At 43.3% G+C, this 25,621-nt stretch overlaps 1 protein-coding gene across 3 annotated transcripts in view; it reads right to left on the bottom strand.

The window, feature by feature from the left end:
* The window catches only part of GINM1 (glycosylated integral membrane protein 1), a 59,127-nt gene extending 33,727 nt beyond the window's left edge, over window positions 1-25,400 (bottom strand). Inside the window, exons 1-4 of one of the 3 annotated variants that reach the window (XM_073671401.1) lie at window positions 25,204-25,400; window positions 13,268-13,324; window positions 8,771-8,867; window positions 2,528-2,673 (exon numbers count right to left, since the gene is read on the bottom strand). In XM_073671401.1, the coding sequence (XP_073527502.1) occupies window positions 2,528-2,673; window positions 8,771-8,867; window positions 13,268-13,324; window positions 25,204-25,329 (426 nt within the window). In that variant the 5' untranslated portion in view covers window positions 25,330-25,400. The remainder of the gene's footprint in view (window positions 1-2,527; window positions 2,674-8,770; window positions 8,868-13,267; window positions 13,325-25,203) is intronic. The other 2 variants (XM_073671400.1, XM_073671402.1) reach the window with 2 other exon arrangements.
* Window positions 25,401-25,621: the final 221 nt, after the last annotated feature.

The raw sequence follows: 25,621 nt of genomic DNA, 5'->3' as shown, positions 1-25,621 counted from the left end.
GTTTTTTTTTTACGTTAAGTGGTGAAAAAAAAATTCAGACATTTCTAAGAAAAAATTTTTTTGCTTAAGTCGCCATTTTCCGAGACCTGTAACGTTTTAATTTTTCAGGATCTGGGGCTGAATGAGAGCTATTTTTTGCACCCTGAGCTGACATTTTTATTGACACCATTTTGGGGTGGATACGAAGTTTTGATCGCCTCTTATGGCATTTCATTGCAATGATGAAGCGGCAAAAAAAAAAGTAATTCTGGCATTATTTCTTTTTTCGTTATACTGTTAACCGATCTGATTCATTTATGCTATATTTTGACAGCTCTCTGACTTTTACGAACGCAGCGATACCAAATATATATATTTTTTATTGTTTTATTTTTAATGACGCAAAAAGGGGAGTGATTTGAACTTTTCTGGGAGGTTTTTCTTCCTATTTTTAAAAACTTAAATTTTTCCCCTTAGGAAACTTGAAATTGCAATCGTCCGATCGCTTGTGCTATGCATAGCAGTGCATTAGCATTGCTATGTATAGCAGAAATCACGATCTCCTATGAACACCGGCCACAAGCTGGCATTCACAGGAGGAATGTAATGACACCACTGGCTGTAAAACCCATTGGCGCCCCGCGATCATATAACAGGCACGCCGATGGACAGAATGAATGACGCGCTTCCGGTCGGTCAGTGTTAAATCCCGCTGTCAGCTCCACCAAAGGCTGTTAAAGGCACATGATGGCTGATTTAAAGATGTGGGCTCAGCGTGCGAAGCCACATCAAAGGCAGGGATACGACCTTAGACATAAATGACCATCAAAGGTGGTGAACGGGATAAAAACAAAACAAACATTGTCCTAAATTTTTTTTTAAGGTACAGAAGCTTTGGTTTGATTCTCCTTTGACTCACATTAGTCCCTAGGTGACGAGTATTCTCTCATCATTAAAGTATGTGGTATTTGGTGCCTGACATGTGCATCTTATGCTTTTGGTTCAGATATTAGATCCATGTATGTTAAAGGGAATCTGTCAGCAGGTTTTTGCTATGTAATCAGAAGACAGCAGGAGATAGAGGCTGAAACACAGAATTCAGGGATGTGTCACTTGTCAAAGTGTGTGCTGTTGTTTACTAACTGTGAAGGATTTATCATTAAGAGATTAACATTACCCATTAGTCCAGCAACTAAGCACCTCACTGTCTATGGACATTGTACATACAGAGCCTGGTGTGGGCGGGGTTAGCTTTCTCAGCTCTGCTTCATTCTAAATCTAAAAGCTCTGATTGGTTCTGACACAATGCACCCAGTAATCTAAGTGATACATCGTTGGATTCATCTTCTCTATGCCTACATTATGCAGCTCTCAGATGAGGTAGCAAAAACCTGCTGACAGATTCCCTTTAAGGGAAAGCATGGGATCACAGGATTCTTTATGTGAGTAAAACATTTCACTGCCCATTTTTAAAATATGTATTAACTCAGAGAAAGAATAATTTGTGATTCCCTGCTGTAATGTCTGTATACCCCCACCCCAGGAGCTGTAGTATGATCAGACCATGTTCCTGTACGGTCAGACACAGCCATTACACAGTACACAGCAGGGGCACATTTATAAGATTATCTCAGCACAGGAACATTTTTTTTTAAACAGATCAAATTGTGGAACATATTATTATTCAAACTGATTAAAATGAACTTTGTTCATGGGACAACCCCTTTAATGCAAAATTGATGCACTATATTATAACAAGTGCAGAAATTTCAGGGGCAATGCCTAACATAGGTATTCTGTCTTTAGTGTTTCTTAATGGGAGTCTGTCACTCCAAAATACAATGTTAAACTGTTGGCACAGTGATATATGGGACTTAGCCCCTATAAAAATCATAGTAGCATTGTACATTTTAGTGGTACGGTGCTTGAGAAAATTGATTTTAATGCAAATGAAGGTGCTTCCATGCACTGTTGGCGTCTCCAAGGGCTCAGTGCACTGTTATTTCCAATCAATTTATATTTTGGGGACTCCCCTCCCCCCCCCACCTCACTTGCCCAGAGAGAGCTCTGCTTGAACTCAGCCCACATATCTGCCCTTGTGAAAGGCACTACCAGATCCTGGCAATGTGCCGACAACGTTGGTGAGGTCACACACTCCTCCCTGGTTTCTCTCTGAGATTGCCGCTGGCTACAGGGATAATCCCAGAAGCGTAACAAATGAGCAGCTCCGCAGGGGAGCAAGGGAGAATGCGCCCGCATTCAATGAGTGTGCACAACTGGGCATAAGAGGTGTCAGTGAGCATGAGCAGACACACGGGCCGAGTCCAGACAGCACTCACTCTGGCCAAGCAAACACTGTCAATCTGAAGGGGGTGGGGAGTCTCCAAAATACAAACTGAGAGGAGGTAGCATGTCCTCATTTTAAGCCACAGTCCTCCTCATTGACTTGTACTATTATTTTGATGAAAACTCTTATTCCCAAGGATGCAGTGTCACACTCCTCATGATACACATTCTGTGACTATATGTGGCTTTAGGCTGTACTTACCTTATTACCACCAATAGCGATTACCTCCTGCTGAACAATTATACTTGTTCTACTGTAGTTCAGAGGGGTGTAGAGGACCAGCAGCCGCACGCTAACCAACACATTATGCGTAATACTCCGTGGCTCACCAGAGGTCTCGTAATCTTCTGCAACAAGAATAAGGTGCAGTCTTATTAAATACTAAGGAGAGCAAATGTTAACGACTTAAAGACAAGCGTACAGGTAACAACAAAATTAAAGGAGGTACAACAAAGTTTACTGTAGTTTTCTTACCATAAAACTCACTATTTAGCAAGAAAAAAATCTTACTAAAAAATGGGGGCATAGTATTATCCGGAGCAAACTTCCTCTCAAAAAGCGTCCATCCCAATCACAGTAGGCAATGGGGCAGTTCTCTCTCCTCCTGTCCAACATTGATCTGATCAGTGCAGGGTAAGAGACATATGAGCAGGACCTGCAGAGTCTTCACCAGCTGCAGGTCTTGAAACAGCCGAACACTGGAGCTGAAGGATCTTTCATAGTCTGGTGTTCAATCACAAGCCTTGAGGAAAGTGTAAAGTATGGGAAATGAGAAGACTTTCTACCTGGTACTAGAGTGCCCGCGGCAGAGCTGTGTGCGTGGGCCTCCGCGCAGTGCTCGCGGCAGAGCTGTGTGCGTGGGCCTCCGCGCAGTGACCGCGGCAGAGCTGTGTGCGTGGGCCTCCGCGCAGTGACCGCGGCAGAGCTGTGTGCGTGGGCCTCCGCGCAGTGCCCGCGGCAGAGCTGTGTGCGTGGGCCTCCGCGCAGTGCCCGCGGCAGAGCTGTGTGCGTGGGCCTCCGCGCAGTGCCCGCGGCAGAGCTGTGTGCGTGGGCCTCCGCGCAGTGACCGCGGCAGAGCTGTGTGCGTGGGCCTCCGCGCAGTGACCGCGGCAGAGCTGTGTGCGTGGGCCTCCGCGCAGTGACCGCGGCAGAGCTGTGTGCGTGGGCCTCCGCGCAGTGACCGCGGCAGAGCTGTGTGCGTGGGCCTCCGCGCAGTGACCGCGGCAGAGCTGTGTGCGTGGGCCTCCGCGCAGTGACCGCGGCAGAGCTGTGTGCGTGGGCCTCCGCGCAGTGACCGCGGCAGAGCTGTGTGTGTGGGCCTCCGCGCAGTGACCGCGGCAGAGCTGTGTGCGTGCACATGTAATATATGCAGCAAAGCTGTGTGTGTATTTACTGTGCATGCAGCAGTGGTGTGTGCATTATGTGCCTGCTGCACAGAAAATAACTAACAGGAGTTGAATGTTAACCTGACAAGCTATTACCTCCTTAAAGCACTTTGACTCATGGGGATATTGACCCTCTGCTTATTTACACCACCAGGCAAGTTTTAATCAGTAGGAAATATATGTTTCACCGGAGGTGTGTCTTATAGTAAAGTGCATCCCATAACCCAAAAACTACAACTCTGAAGGAGTTCATCTAGGATGTGACGAGCATCCCGGACACACTAGGGCTTCACAGAATTTAATATTGGGGAATGAAAATTAAATTATGTTTTTTTCATGAAAATTTTGCTCTAGTCCTAAATTTAATTTGCACAAAAGGTAATAGGAAAAAAATGGACCCAATACTTTGCTTTACAATTTCTCCTGAGTACACAGATACCACATATGTGGTCAGAAACTACCGTTTGGGGAAATGGAAGGCCTTGAAACAGAAAGAACACTGAATTTTGGTGAGCAAATTTTTGGCTATGCAGAACGTGACCGTATTTTTTTTTTATATTACATCCCTCTGAGAATTCATCTACAGGTGTAGTGACAATTTTGCCTTTATTTCTGGAAAACACCCATGAACATGTAGAGATGTTGCAGAGAGAAAATTGCAAATATGCCATTGTAGTGCGTGCCCAATTTGTGCTTCTGGAGACATGGACTCCGTAAATGAAGTGGGTTCTCCTTGCTACAGTAATGTAACAAACACGTGCACATCAACTGCGGTTTAGGTGCACTTTCAGGCTCAGAAGCTACGCAGATTTCGCTGGATTTCTTTTGGGGGCAGAGCCATGTCGTTTTTCCCAAAGCCTTTGTGCTACCAGTGATGTAGAAAAATCCTATATTTCTGTTAACAGATGATGAATCTGAGTGGGGAGTTGTTTTTTGTGGGTTGAGTTCATTAGCGGCAATTTGGGGTACATAACATTATGGATTACTTTTAAGGCTCTATTCACATTTATCCTTTAATCTACACCGAGCACTTACATCGGGGTTTCCCTCTAAATCTCTGAAATGCATGATTCAGACAACACAGCCAATGCTTCCATTCACTATAAAAAGGCAGTGACTCAATCTGCCTCATTATATTGAATCTTCCTTTGGAGATTTTGTCTGAATCACATATTTCAGAGATTTAGATGGGAACCCTGATGTAAGTGCTCAGTGTAAGGCACAGGATAAGTATGAACCAAGTCTTATACTGATCTTTCGGGGGCCGAATGAATAAATCAACAGCAGTTCAGCAATTTAATTTTTTTTTAATTATTTTTACGCCATTCATTGCATGGTGCAAGTGATAAGACTGCTTTATCTTTGGGTCAGTACGATTACAGCAATAAAAGGTTTTGTTACTTTTAGGCTATGTGCCCACGATGCAGAAATGCTCCGGATTTTTCCTGAGCGTTTCTGCATCTCCCTAGCAGAAAAAACGAATGCGGATTGTACATGCGTTTTCCTGCCAGGGACAAGAAGCGTTCTTCACATGCATTTCAGCATGCGGGTTGTCAAGCGCTTTCCAAGCGATTTTAGCATCACTTGGAAAGTGCTTGACAACTTGGTCACACTATATAAACCCATGCAACCGGCAACCGGCATGGATTTATATAGTGTGACAGAAAAAAATGGTACCCGGGTTTGGAGAAGAGCAGACCGACATCAACGGTCGTGTGACCCGTCATATGACTAAATGACGTCATGGCAGGTCCTTTTTAGACCATCGTGAGCTGCCGGCAAGCCAGGACGCATCGCTAAGGACACCGGGGGCTATCAGAAAATAAGTATAATGTATATTTTTTATTCTATTCTTTTTTTTTTTCTTTTTTACAGGTACTATGATACCCGGGTCCGGAGGAGAGTCTCCTCTTATCCAAACCCGGGTACCATCCGCACATTGAAACGCATGGAATCCGCATTTGCAGATGCAGTGATGGGGATGTCATGTGGTCCAATGCAAGTAAATGGCGGCGAAAACGCCGCGATTCCGCAAGATAATTGGTAGTGCTGTGTATTGTTCCGCAATGATAATAAGTAGTGGAAATTTCCGCAGCATGTGCACAGCACATGCGGATCATTGGGGAACATGGCAGACATTTTACCAAGCGTTTAAGCGTTTCTGCAGCGGAATTGCCGCTGTGGAAACGCTTAAAAACGCATAGTGAGCACACAGCCTTACACACTGTTTTTTTTTTATTATTTTTTTTTATTTTTTACAAATAAAAGTTTTTTTGCATTACTATATTATGAGAGCAATATTTTTTCCATTTTCTTACAATAGAGTCATGCGAGTCATTCCATGTCAAGTGGACCAGTGGTCCCCACTCTACCTTCTCCGATTTTGCTGAAAATTTATAAGGATGTACATGTATGTTTGAAAAGAGGTTCTGTAAATTTTTAGGGCCAGATCTAAAATACATTGGGCATTGTTGACCTCTCACTGGAGGTTCCACCAAGCCTGCGGCTTCAGCTAAGAGGATTTTGCAAACTTTGGCACATAGCCATTAGAGTTCTATACTGGCTATGATGCACAAAATTGCGGCCGAAATATTGTTTTGTCATAGCCGGTAATAATTTTATCGTTTTTAGCAGCAAAAGTTGAGCTAGTATGCCAAATTTCAGCATCATAGCCAGTATAGAACTCTAATGGCTATATGCCAAAGTTTGCAAAATCCTCTTAGCTGAAGCCGCAGGCTTGGTGGAACCTCCAGTTAAAGGTCAACAGTGCCCAATGTATTTGAGATCTGGCCCTAAAAATTTACAGAACCTCTTTTCAAACATACATGTACATCCTTATAAATTTTCAACAAAATCGGAGAAGGTCGAGTGGGGACGATTTTTAAAACTGGTCCACTTGATGTGGAATGACCCATGCAAGTACTTCTTTTTTCAGGAAGAGTTGATGTTTTTATTGGTACAATTTTGGGCACATAATATTTTTTTAATAATTTCTATCCAGTTTTTTGGGAGGGAATATGAACAAAAAACAATTTAGGAATTCAGTGGTAAAAGTGATAAGATGACTTGATTCTTCAGGCAAGTACGATTACAGAAATATCACACTTATATAGGCTTTTACACAAAAATAATTACTGTATTTTTCGGACTATGAGACGCACTGGTCCATGAGACGCACTGGTCCATGAGACGCACTGGTCCATGAGACGCACCCCATATTTTGGTGTGGAAAATGTGAAGAAAAATTGTTACAAGATGGAGGGCGTCTTCTAGTCCGAATAGGTATCTCACCTGGGGGTGGGCAATGGAGCAGGGGCCTCAGGAGGCATAGTCCCTCAGGAAGCTGGCGGCGGCAGAAGAGGAGCAATGCTGCGGGCCCTGGGTGGGTGCATGGGGTGCCCCAGCATCGGAGGGTTGCGGTGGTGGTCGAGAAGCATCGCAGGAAGCAGGGTCCCTCCCTGAGGAACCCAGCGGCGGCAGAAGCAGTTAGGTGCTGCGGGGCTGGTGTCGGCGGTCAGGGAAATGGCTGCCGAGATCCCAGTCTGCGCATGTGCTGGCTCAGGCTGCCATTTCCCTGTAGATTACGGCTTCAGGAAGATGGCGGCCGGAAAAGCAATGCACTCTGCTCTGCCTGACCGGCGACACCAGCCCTGCAGCATCTCACCATTTCTGTCACCACCAGGTTCCTGAGGGAGGGACCCCCGCCGAGTTCCTGAGACAGGAAGGGACTCTGATTCCTGTTATCCCGCTCCACTACCACCGCAACTCCCTGGGAAGGTACATTCGGACCATAAGACCCATCCCCCATTTTCCTCCCAAATTTGGGGGGCAAAAAAGTGCGTCTTATGGTCCAAAAAATATGGTACATATAAAAAATATATATATATATATATATATTTTTTGCCTTGATATATTCCAAGAGCTTATAGCTTTTTATTTTTCTGCAGACAGAGCTGAGGAGGGGAGGGTGTGGGGGGGGTGTTTTTTGCGGCATTTTCAGAGATACCACTTCTATTTATATACAACTTTCTGACGATCGAGTTTTATTCCACTTTTGTTTGGCTGTATGATGAAAATATATACATTTTTGCCATTTTATTAATTTATTTTACGGTGCTCACTTTAGGCATTAAATAGTGTGTCAAATTTTACAAAAAGTGTCGTTCCGGATATAGTGATACCAAAAGTGTACTTTTTGGTTTATTTTTATTTTATTTTTTTTTTTACATTAAATATCCGTATTTATGGGTGTAATATTTTTTGCTCGGTTTTTATTTTGTGATTTGTTTTTACATTTTTTTTTTAACTTTGTTTTTCCATGGGACTTCCGTTTGGATGAGCTGGGGTCGCCACGCCCCTGTTCTGCCCCAACTCCAACAAAGTGGGGAGAGAATGACATGAATACATTGCGTTTGCACAAAAAAAAAAATGCAACTTTTCACAGCTCGTTTCTCGTGATATCTTTGATGCATCAACTCAAATGACTATAGGAGCTGTATAGGGCTAGATACAAACCAGTCCTTTTTAGGACATTAATTGAAAAACTGTCCTTGGAATGTAAAATAAATTTTCCACAACTGGGGTGGAAGTTACATCAGTTATTATACATAAATAACCAAAAAAAAAAAAAAAATTATGCAAGGCCAAATATAGTTTCCTGTATAAACAATGACAATAGATCTGTTAAAAACGGATGCTATATGGATGGCGTCCGTATGGCATCTGCTTTTTTGTGTACCCATTGAATTATATAGGCGGGTCTCATCTGAACAACAAATTGGACTAGCGCATAATGCAATTTGTTTTTCTACACAGACCACTGGTCGGTTTAGAAAATTGTTCATGTGAATGTACCAATTCACTAATACTGGTCCGTGCGCTGTCTGTTTTCACCATGGACAGCGTTGGGACCGAAAAGATTTACCTGTGATCACTGCCTGGTGCTTAAGACCCATAGAACCAAAATATCATAGATTAGTAAGCTGCAAAGATCAAAATACATTTTGTTCTGTGATCTTTCCAGGGTTCAAAACTCATACTGACGACATAGACAACTTACTTATGTGCATAGGGCAGGTTATTCGAGAAACGCCACTGTTTACAGGAAATCCATTGAGGTGTATTTGTCTCCTTACAAAGCTAATATTGGAGCTGACCTAAACGGGAAAGAGAAATTATTACTGCCCAAAAACATTATATATAAAGGAAGATGCAGTGAGGGCCAAGCTATCCTACTACAGTCGAGGACAAAAGTTTTGAGATTGACACAAACTTTGTTTTTCACAAACTGTTTAAGTGTTTTTATCTCCGAGTCAGATGTTTCTATGGTTACTGAAGTACAATTATAAGCATTTCATAGGTTTTAATACTTTTGACAAATCCATCAAGTTTATGTAGACTCAATACTTACAGTGTTGACCCGTACTTTTCAAAACTTCAGCAATACACCCTGGATTTTAGAATCTCGGCAGCACAGTGGCTCAGTGGTTAGTACTGTAACCTTGCAGCGCAGGGGTGCAGGGCTCAAGTCCTACTAAAGACAACATCTGCAAGGAGTTTGTATGTTCTCCCCGTGTTTGCGTGGGTTTCCTCCGGGTTCTCCGGTTTTCTCCCACATTCCAAAGACATACTGATAGGAAATTAAGATTGTGAGCCCCAATGGGGACAGTGCCCATAATGTCTGTAAAGCGCTGCAGAATATGATGGCGCTAGATAAGAAACAAATAAAATCTGGGCTAAATCCTGACTGATGTCAACACATTTTTGTCTAATCTGTCATTGGAGTTTATCACAATTCCTGCCTTAGTTTGTCCATCAACATTCAGAGTATTGATCACAGGTTTTCCATGGGATTGACATCTTAAAATTTCCTGGCCGTGGACCCAATATTCAATGTTTTGTTCACAGAGTCACTTAGTCATCACTTTTGCCTTGTGACATGGTCTCTATAATGTTGGAAAAAAGCATTGTTCATCACCAAATCGCTTCTGGATCTTTGGGGGAAGTTGCTTTTGGAGAACATTTACATAGCATTTTTTTATTCATTGCAGTGTTCTTAGGCAAAATTTGGGTAAGCCCACTCCATAGATGGAAAAGCAACCACAAACATGAATAGTCACAGAATATTTCACTATTGACATGACAAAATGACAAAGGGCTGATTGTCGTGCTCACCCTTTCTTCAGACAACCATACTTCCAGATTTCCTAAACAGTTTAAAGGTAGCTTCATTAAAGAAAATAACTTTACGCCAGTTCTCGGCAGTCCAATGCCTGCATGTCCTGCAGAATGTCAGTCTGTTCTTGATGTGTTTCTTGGAAAGAAGTGCCTTCTTTCCTGTCTTTCTTGACAGCAAGCCAGTCTCCAAAAGCCTTTGCCTGACAGTGCGTGCATATGCACTGACACCTGCCTGCTGCCATTCCTGAGCAAGCTCTGCACCGGTGTTGAACCGATCCCTTGGCTGACTCTTTAGTATATGGTATTGTCACTTGCTGGACTTTAGGGTACCCTAAAGCCTTATTCACAGCAAATAAACCTCTCTCTCTTTGTGAGAAGATTATTAAGATTATGTAAGCATGTCATTTGTCATGACAGGGCTGACATTAAGTGGAAATGTTTTTTTGGTGATTAAGTCAATTTTCATGATAAAGAATGATTTTGCTTTTTTTTTTTTTTTTTTTTTTCAATTATACTGATCACTCTTAATACCAAATACTTAACCACAACTGCTTATAAATCTGTTTAAACAGAGCAAGCCTGAATTTAAAAATGAATTTATGAAGAGAAAAAAAAATCCCTCTCTAGTACATGTATTTCAAATCACTGGTAAAATCAATACCCACACTTGTGAAACGGAATGTATTTTGTGGAATGAAAAAAAATAAAAAAACTTTCCATTGTACGGTGTTCTCTTTATATCTCCTCTGAAAACTGCCAGCACTGCAAACAAGGAGTGACTTTAGCTTAGTAGATGAAATTGGCAAGCAACAGATCTGTCAGAATCCATTGTAGATACAGCATGTGTAAAAACATGGATTGACTGGTGAGATAAGAAAAGGGAGTTGGTTATAAATAAAAGTCAGAAAATTAGTCTTGTCCTCATCACTGTAATATTCTGCCTTTTAGACACTTAAAAAAGTTGTCTACTACTTTTTCAATGATGCCCTATCCAAAGGATAGGGCATCAGTGTTTGATCAGCCAGGCCCGGCATCCCCACCGATTAGCTGTTAGCAGTGGAGGCATTGAATTGAATCGAAGACGTATGTGTAGTACCCTGCGGCGGTCACTACAGCTAGATGGCCAGGCACCGCAGGTAAGCACTTCCGGCCGGCGGCGCCAACAACAGCTGATCGGCGGGGGTACTATGGTACCCGGGTCCGGAGGAGAGTCTCCTCTTCTCCAAACCCAGGTACCATCCACACATTGAAAAGCATGGAATCCGCATTTGCAGATGCAGTGATGCGGTCCAATGGAAGTAAATGGCGGCGAAAATGCCGAGATTCCGCAAAATAATTGGTAGTGCTGCATATTTTTCCGCAATGATAATCTGTAGCGGATTATCTTTGGGGAACACGGCAGACCTTCTACCAAGTGGTTTTTAAGTATTTCTGCAGCGGAATTGCCGGGGACCCCAACATTGATGCCCCTATCCTACTGATGGAGCATCAATGAAAAAGTAGTGGACAACTTTTTTAATCCTTTTGACTAACAGTAAATAATGGATGATAAACATGTTCCCAAAACTATTAAACCCAAAAAAAAAAAAAAATGCTCAAAAATATAATTAAATTAATATCAGTGTGTAAATCTATATATCACATTCAGAATAGAGTATATAGTATGACAAAGTGCAGTGTACAAAAATCTAAAGTGCAATACATAAATAAATTAATTATGAAACTTCATATTCAGAACAAAAATCACTAACCCAGATAAATATATGATATATAAAGTGCAGTGCACATAAATTAATAACACCTAAAGTGCTATAGTGCAATAAATAGCAGGTGATTAATGAAGTTCCATACTAAGGGTAACAAGTAGCTAACCCAGATTCATGCTGTGCGTGCTGTTTGCAGGAGTGTGAAGGTTTTAGCCGCGCTTGTGCGTTGTTCACAGGGTTCCCGTGCATGCGCACAGTCAGTGAAGCTGTGAACTGAACACAGCTTTACTACGCACGTGCAGGGACGCCATGAACGATGCGCATGCGCGACTAAAACCTACACATTGAGTAAGCGTGGATGTCACACACACATACTGTGCAAGCTGGCTAATACTGCAAAATGTGCAAGCGCAGAATTTGAACTCCATTAATCAGATGAAGTTGCCGCAAACACTGGGACAGAATGCAAATTTGAGTGGGCGACGACTACCATGACTGAATACAGTGAATGAAGAACACCCCTATGACTGAATGAGCAAGTAAGATAAGTATATAAAGTGATTTTTGGTTAATGGGTATAGCAGCGATTTATGGAAAAAGTATGTCAGTGATGCATATTGCATCACTAATAGTGACCTGGGGACAGTACAAATGACATGACAGGTTCCCTTTGAGTACAGAATCCCAAGGTGTCTTTAATAAAACAAGCTACATCAAATCTTCAACAGAAACGCATCAAATCAAAGCAAAGCAAACGCATAGAAAAATTGTAGCAAAACAATAAAAAATAGCATTTGTGCATATGGGAACAGGTCCATAGTATTTAAAATGGTAACAAAACAACAAGAACTGCTAGAGCATCCTACAGGCTCTAGATAAATGCAGCATCGTCTAAAACTACAGAAAAATGCATGCGTTTCTAACAAAGGCATGCATAATAAATGAAGGGCCTATCTAACGTTCTTAAGCCCCCAACAAAACATGGCATATATGTCTGGCAGATGTGCACATGACTTGTATGGAGCGAGATCAGGAGCTAGAGCTAGGGTGCTCAAGACAAAAAAACAAGAAGACCGAAACAAAGCATACATACTTTGATCTGTCACATCCATAACAGTTTGTTTATTACGTGAATGCAGTAAATTAAAAAAAATAACCATTATACCAATAAAAATTACAGCTTGGCCCACAAAACAAAAAAAGCCTCCATGCAATTAGGTTGGCTTATAAATAAAATCTCATGGTTCTCAAAATTTGGGAAAATAAAGTTGTTTTTCCTCCTTTAAAAATAGTAAAACAAAAACTACATAAAGTTAAATCGCTCTAATCATACTGACCCGCAGAATAAAGTTACCTGCCTTTCTTAATGCACAGTATGGTAAAAAGAAAAACAGAAAAGGGCAGAATTTCTATTTAGTTGCAGCCCATACTATGCACGACACAGTAAATTAAATGACAACACGGGAAAAAAAATAAAGTGAAAAAAATACAGAGAAATCACAGCTATGCCAAGTGAAAAAAACAAAATCGCTCTCATAAGTTGGGTGGGACAAAAAAAAAGTCCAAAAAAAACCCACACCTTTGTTCTCAGTGGGGCGGGCTGCGGCTAAACTTGTAAGATCTTTTCCACATTCAGATTTACCAAATATGACTAAATGAGTGGATGGACTTACCTGTTGTGTCACCTTCTTTTGTCCATGTATCGTTGTCACATTCACAGTTACAGTCTCCTAAAATATATATAATAATATCATATCACCACCACCACCATCATCATCACCACCACAGTATTAACCCCTTAGTGACTGAGCTAATTTTGACCTTAAATGACCAGGCCAAATTTTAGAAATCTGACCAGTGTCAGAACACTTCACTGGATCCCGGAGATTGTTTCTTCGTGACATATTGTACTTCGTGTTAGTGGTAAATTTGTTTGATATCACTTATTTGTGAAAATGTCACAATTTTGGCGAAAATGTAAAAAAAAAAAAAAAAAAACGCAATTTTCAAACTTTATATTCTTAAACCAGTTCGTGACCCTGTACAAAATAATTAATAAATAATAACTTCCATATGTCTACTTTACACATCTACATCATTTTATTATTATTATAGCGCCATTTATTCCATGGCGCTTTACATGTGAAATAGGGGGTATACATAGCAAGAACAATAATCTTGAACAAAACGAGTAAGCGACTGGTACAGGAGGAGAGAGGACCCTGCCCACGAGGACTCACAGTCTACAAGATTTATTTTGTTAGGATGTTAGAGGAGTTAAAACTTTAGCAGCAATTTCTCACTTTTTCAACACATTTAAAAAAAACTGTTTCTTTAGGGACCTATTCAGATTTCAATGGACCTTGAGGCTCCTATATATAGGAAACTCCTCAAAAGTGATACCATTTTAAAAACTGAACCCCTGAAATACTTTAAAGGGGTTGTCCACTACTTTATATCACCCCCACGTATCCCCCCGGGGCCCCTAAGACGTTTTGCAAATACCTTATGTTGCAGATGCCTGTGAGCTGCGCAATCGCTGTCCGCTCACAGGCATCACGTGACCCCCAGCTGCAGCCGGCTCTGACATCCGCTGACGTCACGACAAGTGCTGGCAGCAGCCGGGGGTCACGATCTTCCTGGTTCCACGGTGGATGCCAGGCTGTGGGCTGGGTGTGACGCGGGGGTAACCTCGCCCACAACCCAGCAGCCACCAGGGGGACCCCAGCGCTGAGTCATGCCTCACTTGTGGTGACGACAGAGCGGGGTCACGTGATGTCTGTGAGCGGCCACCGATAGCACCGCTCACAAGCATTATCTGCAATGGAAGGTATTTACAATAAGTCTTAGGGGCCCCGGGGGGATACATTGGGGGAGGGGGGAGGGAATAAAGTAGTGGACAACTTCTTTAAAACAGCTGTCAGAATTTTTTTTTAACCCTTCATGTGCTACAGAGGAATACAAAGTGGAAAAAAAAAATTACATGTTACCTCTAAAATGTTGCTTTAGCCCCAATTTTTTCACTTTTGCAAGAGGTAACACCAATACAGTTTGCTACCCCACATGTAGTCAAAAAGTCAGTCCTGTTTGGACAAACGGTCGGGCTCGGAACAGAAAAAGCACCATTTGAGTTTTGGAACATAAATTGGTTCAAATAGATTGCAGGTGACTTGTCACATTTGCAGGGCCCCTAAGGTGCCTACACAGCAGAAACCACCCACATGTGACCCCATTTTGGAAACTACACCCCTCAAGGATTTTATCCAGGGGTATAGTGAGGATTTTGAAGCCAAAGGTACGACACAGAATTTGATAACATTAAGTCATCATATTGAATATGCTGTCATTAGTGTTGAGCGCAAGTGCTCGCTAGTCGAGTTTGTATCGAGTACTCTGGTATGCACCAAGTATCGCGGGTGCTTGAGTGTCATGCTCGAGTGCCCGTCCCACATGCTTTGCGGCTGTTAAGACACCCCCAAAAAATATATATACATGCAGGGATTTCTCGTGTATGGCAGGAAATCCTCACATACCCAATGCATACCCCAGCACCCAATGCAAACTCAAGTAGCGGGCACTTGCGCTCAACACTAGTCGTCATATCGTTATTTTTTTTTTAGTTTTGAAAAAATCCTAACCCCAACCCCACCTCTAACCCAACCTCATTTTTAAGCCCAACCCCAAGCTTAACCCCACCCCTAACCCAACCCTGACTCCAACCTTAACCCCACTCCTAATCTCAACCCTAAGCCCATTTTTAAGCCCAACCTCGATCCCAACTGAAAAGAATGAAATAAAAACTATAAAATAAAAAATAAAAAAATCTGACTAAGGGGATGACACAAGGATGATTTACTAATCATTAGACTTTTAATCACTGTGATAGGGTCTATCAAAGTGATCAAAAGTCTGGAACCAATAGGAAAATTCCCTGCTGTTGCCAGCCGGAAGATCTCGGTGGGCGCACTGCGCATGCCCCGGCCATTTTTTTTTTTTTCATGATAATTATTATGAGGAAGGGAGGGTCGGGGGATGGATCAGGAAGCCCGGGACATGGTGGAGGCACAGAGGGGAACTTGGGGACATAGTTCTCTCTTCTGACATGAGAGAAAAATTGACACTTTTTTTGTGTGAAAAATGGACCCTGATTGTATTTTCCAGGGTCTTAGCTAACCCAGGCAGCTGAGACCACGGAGATTTTCGGACTCTTGGGGGGGCACAATAGACTTCTTCCCAATCGCTTTTTCAAGCGGCAATGAGGGAATAAGGCCCCTTAGCGGCCACTGTTTTAATGCGTATCGGAGGTCGTTAAGGTGTTAAGCTAAGTTTCCACACACATTTTAGAACGAGTATCTTCTCTCACAGATGAGGAACTGGTCGGGTGTTTACATACAGATATTATGTTAACTCCTTACCGACAGTTATGTCATATACCAGCTCCCTGACTCTGATGCGGGCTTAGAAACTGAGCCCCTATATTTGCCGGCAGATGATTCTGGCTGAGATATTCAGCAATCATCTGCCTCTAACAGCTGCGTGCGGAGCAAAGCTCTGCCCACGGCTCTTAACCTGTTAAGTGCCACTGTAAATCTGTGACAGCGCTTCGGCAGGGGGGGGGCGCCATGTTCTAACCGCCCATCGGTGCCCGTGACGCAATCGCGGTGTACTGATAGGGGTCTGTTGAAGACCCCTGTGCCTTTCATGATGGTACTCCTGTCGTGTCAGCAATACTACAGTTTTGCTGTATACAGCAAAAATCATGATCTCCTATTTACACCAGCCTGTATTGCTGTACATAGCACAAGCGATCGGATGATCCCAGGCTTAGGTCCCCAGAGGGAACCAACAAATACAATGAAAAGGGAAAAAAAAAAAAAAGTCTTAAAATATGGAAGAAAAAAAAAAAAAAATTCAAATTTTTTCCCACGTTAAAAATTTAGAACTAAAAATAACAATTAAAAAAAAACCCTCTGGCATTCTGTCCTCCTAGGGACAGGAGAAAAACAACTGGTGGGTGAGGGTGGCAGGGGCTATTTAACCTCTTGTGTGTTTTCCTGTCCTTATAGAGGATGAGAAGCACTACCTGGTGTGCTGTCAGGAGGGACGTCCTAGAATATCATAGGTCATTTATACCGTATAATGAACACTAAATAAAAAAACAATGGCACTGTTTTCTCTATTTCACTGCACTTGGATTTTCCCCTGCTTTCCAGTATATTACATGATAAAGTGGATGTTGACATTCAAAAGTACAAACAAGCCCTCGCAGGGTTAGGTCAATGAGGGGAAAAAAAAAAGATATGGCTCTTAGAAAAAGAGGAAAGAAACAAAAGCACAAAAGAAAAATATCACCTAATCGGGAAGAGGTAAAGGGATTTGTAGAAGCAGGTTTGGAATACGTCGATAGATTCCGGACACCGATCACGCTCGCTCGCTCGCCCCTTATGATACAACGATATTCTTTTGGAGTTAATACGGGAATCATTTACTTGTAAGCATTGAACAGTGATACTATATTGCACAATGGCCATAGGCATGGTGTAATATGCAGGAGGTCTCCTTCCCTCTGGTGACATCGCTTTTCCAATCATGTGATCCACTTTTTCACTTGTATGCTATCTGATTAATAATTTACACAAGATGTGAAGACTACTTCAATAAAAATGGGAATAGAAGTCATGCTTTTTAATCTCTTATCTTCCAGATTAGATCTCATTCACACATCACTGCTTTTTTTCATACGCAAAGAATGGACTAATTTTCATCAGTGTTGTTCATCAGATTTTTATCGGATCGGTCAGTGTCAGTTTATACCATCAGCTTTTCTCATATGCAGAAAAAAAAAAAAATGGAGGTTTTTCTAGCTTCTATCAAACAGTGAGAAACAGGCAGTATACGGATGGCATCCGAGTGCTGTCCAATTTTTTTCACAGACCCAAAGACTTGCATTGGCAAGATGGCTCTGTGATTTTGATAAAAAGCATACACGTCTCTGTGATTTGGTACAGGACCACTTGGTCTGAAAAAAAATATACAGAAATGAACAGCCCCATATACTATGATGGGTACAAGTTATATCCATGGTAAACACAGATAGAACTCATACCTGAAAAACTGATGTCTGAATAAAGATTCATAAAAATGGACGATTTTACTCATAAAGTAGGATTTATTAACAAATGATTGTTTTAGCCGACCAATGACACACCGCCAACACCTGGAAAGAAGATGGCCAAATTGTAATTTATTGTCCCATAGTTGAACAAAAGATTTTTTTGTCCTTAACGACCGACGACACTCATCATAATGGTGGCCGCTAAGGGGACTCCCTCATGGCCGGTTCCAAATGGCGATCGGGAACAAGTGTATAGCACCCCTCCAGAGTCACAAAATCTCCAGGGCTTCAGCTACTATGGGGAGCTGAGACCCTGGAGAACATGATCAGGGCCGGTTTTTACAGTATCCGATCACATAAAATAAAGAAAAAAAAAAAAAAAAACCACACGTTAAAAAACATTTCTCTCTCCTCTGACATGATCTAATATGTCAGAGGAGAGAGAAATGGTGTCCCCAAGCCAGCACGGTACCTCGGTACCAGTAGCGCAACCCCCCACCCTCTTTCCGATGTAAAATGGCGGGTGTCAAGATCGGCCTGCTTGCACCCGGCAACGTTAGGAACCAAATTCATTGGTTTCTTATGTTTGATCACTGTGATAGACCCTATCACAGTGATCAAACCCCCAAATGTTTATCAAACACCACAGCACTTGGACTGTGCCTCTCTCTTCTACCCCTGTAGTTGTTCTGTGAGAAGCGATTCTGGACAGCTTTGGGCGTAGTGTTAGAAAAAAAAAAAAATCAAATTTCTAGATCAATTTCAATAAATCATTCCCCAACCTCCTAATCATCCTGCGGTTAATTGTCCTTCCCCACCCCCTCTAAATGTCATCTCCCTACTCAGATTACATTTGTTTTATTTTATAATTTTTATTAACTTTCTTTCCCTGCTGTTAGGGCTTTTTTTTATATACAATGGGAATAAGTATTTGATACACTGCCGATTTTGCAGGTTTTTGAACCTACAAAGAATGGAGAAGTCTAATTTTTAGCGTAGGTAGGTATACTTCTACTATGAGAGACAATCTAAAAAAAAAAAAAATCTAGAAAAATCACATTGTATGATTCTTACATAATTAATTTGCATTTTATTGTATCAAATACTTATTTATTTCATGCAATAGAAAAACAGAACTTAATATTTGGTACAGAAACCTTTGTTTGCAATTACAGAGGTCTGATGTTTGCTGTTGTTCTTGACCAAGTTTGCACACACTGCAGCAGGGATTTTGGCCCACTCCTCCATACAGATCTTCTTCAGATCTTTCAGGTTTCAGGGTTGTAGTTGGGCAACATTGATCTTCAGCTCCCTCCAAAAATTTTCTATTAGGTTCAGGTCTGGAGACTGGCTAGGCCACTCCAGGACCTTGAAATGCTTCTTACGGAGCCACTCCTTAGTTGCCCTGGCTGCGTGTTTCAGGTCATTATCATGCTGGAAGACCCAACCACGACCCATCTTTACTGCTCTTACTGAGGGAAAGAGGTTGTTGGCCAAAATCTCGCAATACATGATCCCATCCATCCTCCCTTCAATATGGTGCAGTCATCCTGTCCCCAGAAAAGCACCCCCAAAGTATGATGTTAACCCCACCATGCTTCACGGTTGGGACGGTGTTCTTGGGCGTTGTACTCATCCTTCTTCCTTCAAACATGGCGAGTGGCGTTGAGACCAAAATAGAACTTTTTGATATCATCTGACCACATGACCTTGCCCATGCCTCCTCTGGATCATCCAGATGGTAACTGGCAAACTTCAAACAGGCCTGGACATGTGCTGGCATGAGCAGGGGTACCTTGCGCGCCCTGCAGGATTTTAATCCATGACGGCGTAGTGTGTTACTAACGGTAATGTTTGAGACTGTGGTCCCAGCTCTCTTCAGGTCATTGACCAGGTCCTCCTGTGTAGTTCTGAGCTGATTCCTGACCTTTCTCAGAATAATCCTTACCTCATGAAGAGAGATATTGCATGGAGCTCCAGACTGAGGAAGATTGACAGTCATCTTGTGTTTCTTCCATTTTCTAATAATTGTGCCAACAGTTGTTGCCTTCTCAAACTGCTTGCCTACTGTCCTGTAGCCCATCACAGCCTTGTGCAGGTCTACAATTTTGTCCCTGGTGTCCCTAGACAGCTTTTTGGTCTTGGCCATGGCGGAAAGGTTGGAGTGTAAGTGATTGAATGTGTGGACAGGTGTCTTTTGTACAGGTAACGAGTTCAAATAGGTGCAATTAATACAGGTAATGAGGTAAGAGGGTTTCTTAATGAAAAACTTAGAGGTCTAAGAGCAGCCAGAATTCTTACTGGTTGGTAGGTGATCAAATACTTATTTCATGCAATAAAATGCAATTATGTAAAAATCATACAACGTAATTTTCTGTTTTTTATTTTTAGCTTCTGTCTCTCACAGTTGAAGTATACCTACGATAAAAATTACAGACCTCTCCATTCTTTGTAGGTGGGAAAACTTGCAAAATCGGCAATATATCAAATACTTATTTTCCCCTACTGCAGGACTAAATTGAGTCTGTCACCCCAAATTTACACTAACTAACCACATATCCTTGTAGGACACAGAACTTTTTTGTTTTTAAATATTTTGCCCCAAAAACAACTTTATTATAATATGCAAACAAATGTGCTCAGTGCAACCTTGGTTTGGCTAAGTGCCTTGGTGCACTGTTCTACCCACTTGCTTAGATTTCTGCCACTCCTATGTTGATTGACAGAGCTGGCTGTTATGTGATCGTTGCCACTGCAAGAGAACACACAAATCACTCTTCACTGATGACATTGCTGTCTACTCTGCTATCACTACAGTACTCCAGAGAGAACACAAATCACTCTCTCCTGGCTTCTGACATTGCAGTCTCCTCTGATATCACTTCAGTGAAGTGATGTTATGAGCGAGGAGATAGAGATTTGTGGGCTCTATCCTGCACTTGGGCAGCGTTCACATAATGGTGGTTTATCTTCAGACAGTGCTATGTCATTCAATACAGAAGTGGGAGTAATAATATAAGTGGGAGGAATGATGCACTGAGGCATTTACCACCAAAAATCTGCACTGAGCACCTTCATTTGCATATTACACTAAAAGTTCTTTAGGACGGGGGTGACGGAGGAACAGATTTAAAAACTAAAACAATGAATTTTTATTATTGTTCCATATCTTACAAGGCTTGGTGGTTAGTTGAAGTGGGCAGACAGTCTCCCTTTAAATCTTTATAAACCAGGAAATCTTCCAGGATATTAGCATCCCATTAATCACCAATACTAAAGACTTACTCACCCCTACAAATTCCAACATGTTTGGCAATATGAAGAAGCTCAGCAATACATTATGACACCACCATGTACTAGCACATATTTCTGTTATACAGCAGATCTGCTGCTGATGGACTCAGTGTTCCCTCAGATTATATCTTACATTGTGGGGCGCACTACAGAAGTGCATGTGTCAAATATGCCCAGGAGATAAAAGCTGTGTAAAGAATTGCTGATGATGGGGGGATTCTTCTGACACACTTACTGCATGACTGCTTAGCAAATTTTGAAGCATTTTTTCTTGTAACTATGTGTTGTTCTCCTATAATTCTTCCTGAATATTTAGAAATCAGTTGACAAGTGGGTGTTACCATTCCAATTGTCAATAGGGTGTGACCTTGCATATTTAGCACTGATTAGACAATGAATGTCACACTGTGTAAAGAAGCCACCTCAACTGGTAACACCTAGTTGTCAATTTATTCATAAAATTCAAGAACAAAGGAACGGCACAATATAAATGATTTACTAATATAGACATGTTAAGAGATGTAGCATTACATATCGGCCATTCACATCTAATAAACACCAGCACATACAACATCCGAGCCGTTTACTGGAGGCATCGCTCTGACCCATGGGGCTGCATAGACATACAATGGCATATGTTACCCATAGGGTCCCATTATTTAAAAAATAAATAAATTTAAAAAAAATTATAACTGAACAATTTTTGTTTTTTTGCGGGGAACATCTGTAAAGGAAACTGCAGTCTGTTGCAGAGCAGACAAAAGGTAAACCGATGTACACCATCCTGGCATAGGCAAAACACAAAGTTGTGGCCTCCATCGGGGATTGGAGCCCTATGACTACACCAGACATATACACTGAATGGTGGCCCATGACGCTGTGAGCACTGAGCCTTAGGCCTCATTCAGATGTCAGTGATTTTTCATCAGTGTTTCTATGCCAAAACCAGGAGTGTCTCCACAACACGGAACAGGTGTAAATCTTTCAATTAGAGGTTCTCTCTGTTTCACTCCTAGTTTTGCCATTCAAACACTGATGAAAAATCTCTGACGTCTGAATGAGCCCTTAGGACAGATTTAGAAGCCAGGATTTTTTGTTCAGGTGCCCTCTGGTTTTCTATGGGGCCATTCACACATCTGTTGATTATTTTTTGTTGTTGTTATTGGTGGTCTGCAGACCAGACTCTTATTTAGGCTTTCTTCACATGTCCTTGTTTCCAGTGTGTGTGTGGTATGCATTTTTTTCACGGGTATATGTACCCATTATAACCTATGGTACTATGTACATGGCCATGTTTTTACACAGACTGTGTGTCCATGCAAAACACATGGAGAAATGTCCATTTTTTTCCAGCAGGTGTATGACAAAGGCCAATAAAAGTCTATAGGTCTGTGAAAAACACGTACAGCACTCGGACGGCAGCAGTGTACAGTCCTGGTGCTGTATGTGTTTAACATTGCAGAGTACAGGAGAAGCCTTGTCATTTACTTCTTTATCCATCCATGAGAAACACTAATGGTCAAAACGGACACCCGGACCAAGCACTGATGGTCAAAACGGACACCCGGACCAAGCACTGATGGTCAAAACGGACACCCGGACCAAACACTGATGGTCAAAACGGACACCCGGACCAAACACTGATGGTCAAAACGGACACCCGGACCAAACACTGATGGTCAAAACGGACACCCGGACCAAACACTGATGGTCAAAACGGACACCCGGACCAAACACTGATGGTCAAAACGGACACCCGGACCAAACACTGATGGTCAAAACGGACACCCGGACCAAGCACTGATGGTCAAAACGGACACCCGGACCAAGCACTGATGGTCAAAACGGACACCCGGACCAAACACTGATGGTCAAAACGGACACCCGGACCAAACACTGATGGTCAAAACGGACACCCGGACCAAACACTGATGGTCAAAACGGACACCCGGACCAAGCACTGATGGTCAAAACGGACACCCGGACCAAGCACTGATGGTCAAAACGGACACCCGGACCAAGCACTGATGGTCAAAACGGACACCCGGACCAAGCACTGATGGTCAAAACGGACACCCGGACCAAGCACTGATGGTCAAAACGGACACCCGGACCAAGCACTGATGGTCAAAACGGACACCCGGACCAAGCACTGATGGTCAAAACGGACACCCGGACCAAGCACTGATGGTCAAAACGGACACCCGGACCAAGCACTGATGGTCAAAACGGACACCCGGACCAAACACTGATGGTCAAAACGGACACCCGGACCAAACACTGATGGTCAAAACGGACACCCGGACCAAACACTGATGGTCAAAACGGACACCCGGACCAAACACTGATGGTCAAAACGGACACCCGGACCAAACACTGATGGTCAAAACGGACACCCGGACCAAACACTGATGGTCAAAACGGACACCCGGACCAAACACTGATGGTCAAAACGGACACCCGGACCAAACACTGATGGTCAAAACGGACACCCGGACCAAACACTGATGGTCAAAACGGACACCCGGACCAAACACTGATGGTCAAAACGGACACCCGGACCAAACACTGATGGTCAAAACGGACACCCGGACCAAACACTGATGGTCAAAACGGACACCCGGACCAAACACTGATGGTCAAAACGGACACCCGGACCAAACACTGATGGTCAAAACGGACACCCGGACCAAACACTGATGGTCAAAACGGACACCCGGACCAAACACTGATGGTCAAAACGGACACCCGGACCAAACACTGATGGTCAAAACGGACACCCGGACCAAACACTGATGGTCAAAACGGACACCCGGACCAAACACTGATGGTCAAAACGGACACCCGGACCAAACACTGATGGTCAAAACGGACACCCGGACCAAACACTGATGGTCAAAACGGACACCCGGACCAAACACTGATGGTCAAAACGGACACCCGGACCAAACACTGATGGTCAAAACGGACACCCGGACCAAACACTGATGGTCAAAACGGACACCCGGACCAAACACTGATGGTCAAAACGGACACCCGGACCAAACACTGATGGTCAAAACGGACACCCGGACCAAACACTGATGGTCAAAACGGACACCCGGACCAAACACTGATGGTCAAAACGGACACCCGGACCAAACACTGATGGTCAAAACGGACACCCGGACCAAACACTGATGGTCAAAACGGACACCCGGACCAAACACTGATGGTCAAAACGGACACCCGGACCAAACACTGATGGTCAAAACGGACACCCGGACCAAACACTGATGGTCAAAACGGACACCCGGACCAAACACTGATGGTCAAAACGGACACCCGGACCAAACACTGATGGTCAAAACGGACACCCGGACCAAACACTGATGGTCAAAACGGACACCCGGACCAAACACTGATGGTCAAAACGGACACCCGGACCAAACACTGATGGTCAAAACGGACACCCGGACCAAACACTGATGGTCAAAACGGACACCCGGACCAAACACTGATGGTCAAAACGGACACCCGGACCAAACACTGATGGTCAAAACGGACACCCGGACCAAACACTGATGGTCAAACGGACACACGGACCAAACACTGATGGTAAAAACAGACACACGGACCAAACACTGATGGTAAAAACAGACACACGGACCAAACACTGATGGTCAAAACGGACACCCGGACCAAACACTGATGGTCAAAACGGAAGCGCTCGCGGCGGGCAAGCAACAACGACACTGTTACTGGTTTATCACGTACGCGTTTTACATGGACGTGTGAAGGGGGCCTTAAATGAACGGGTCCATGAAGAAGACGGCCAGCACACAGATGGCGTGCGGTTCTCAAGGACCGGTTGCTAGGATGTGATTGAAGAACCATTCTTTTGTTGACGTATGAGAAAACTGATGACACATAGTGAAGACAGACAGAACACCAGCAGATTAACTGCGCAGCATGAAAGACAAACAGGGGCAGCACCCGGGATCAGATGGAGGGGGCTGCATAATAACGGCCATGTCACGGATGGCAGCTCTATAGGAAAGTATTAGGAGAAACTCACATCCTGGACAGAAGCTCCTTCTCCATGTAATTGTGTGTGTGGGGGGCAGTAATGCCAGAGGTCCAGCACATATTCCTGCACCGGAGGTAGTGATAGGATCCGGAACTGCTGCGACTTCTACTGACAGCCTGCCGTCCCCTTACCTGGACACGTGTCCGGATGCCATCGTCCTGAGCGCTGGCTGTCAGCGCTAAGAGAAGGGTCGCCACTGGCAGATAGAGGAGCCAGGGCGCTGCACACGGCTCACACCGCACCATCTTCCCGAACATACGGGTGCTGGGGAGGCGGGGCCGAGGACGCAAACTGCCAATCACATTCCTCCGTCCTCCTCTTCCTGTCATTGGAGCAAAACTTCCCAATGGTCGGGCGCGTGTCAGTGACGTCACTGCGCATTCTTCTCAGTGTTGCACTATAGCTTGGCTAGCGTCCAGATCGGAGTAGATTTTTTGAGTGAATAACGTCACCGGAAGGGGCGGGGCATACTCAGTCCAGGACTCCGGGTCAGATCTGATACCAGAGTGCAGCGCTATACTGCGGCTGCCGGTGATGAGGTTGTGTACA

Source organism: Phyllobates terribilis, unplaced genomic scaffold (assembly GCF_046119375.1).
Source record: "Phyllobates terribilis strain yellow unplaced genomic scaffold, ASM4611937v1 Scaffold_3__8_contigs__length_932513732, whole genome shotgun sequence".
NCBI classification, from domain to species: domain Eukaryota; kingdom Metazoa; phylum Chordata; class Amphibia; order Anura; family Dendrobatidae; genus Phyllobates; species Phyllobates terribilis.
The sequence above is the reverse complement of the archived record's forward strand: the minus strand, read 5'-3'. Positions and strand labels throughout refer to the sequence as shown.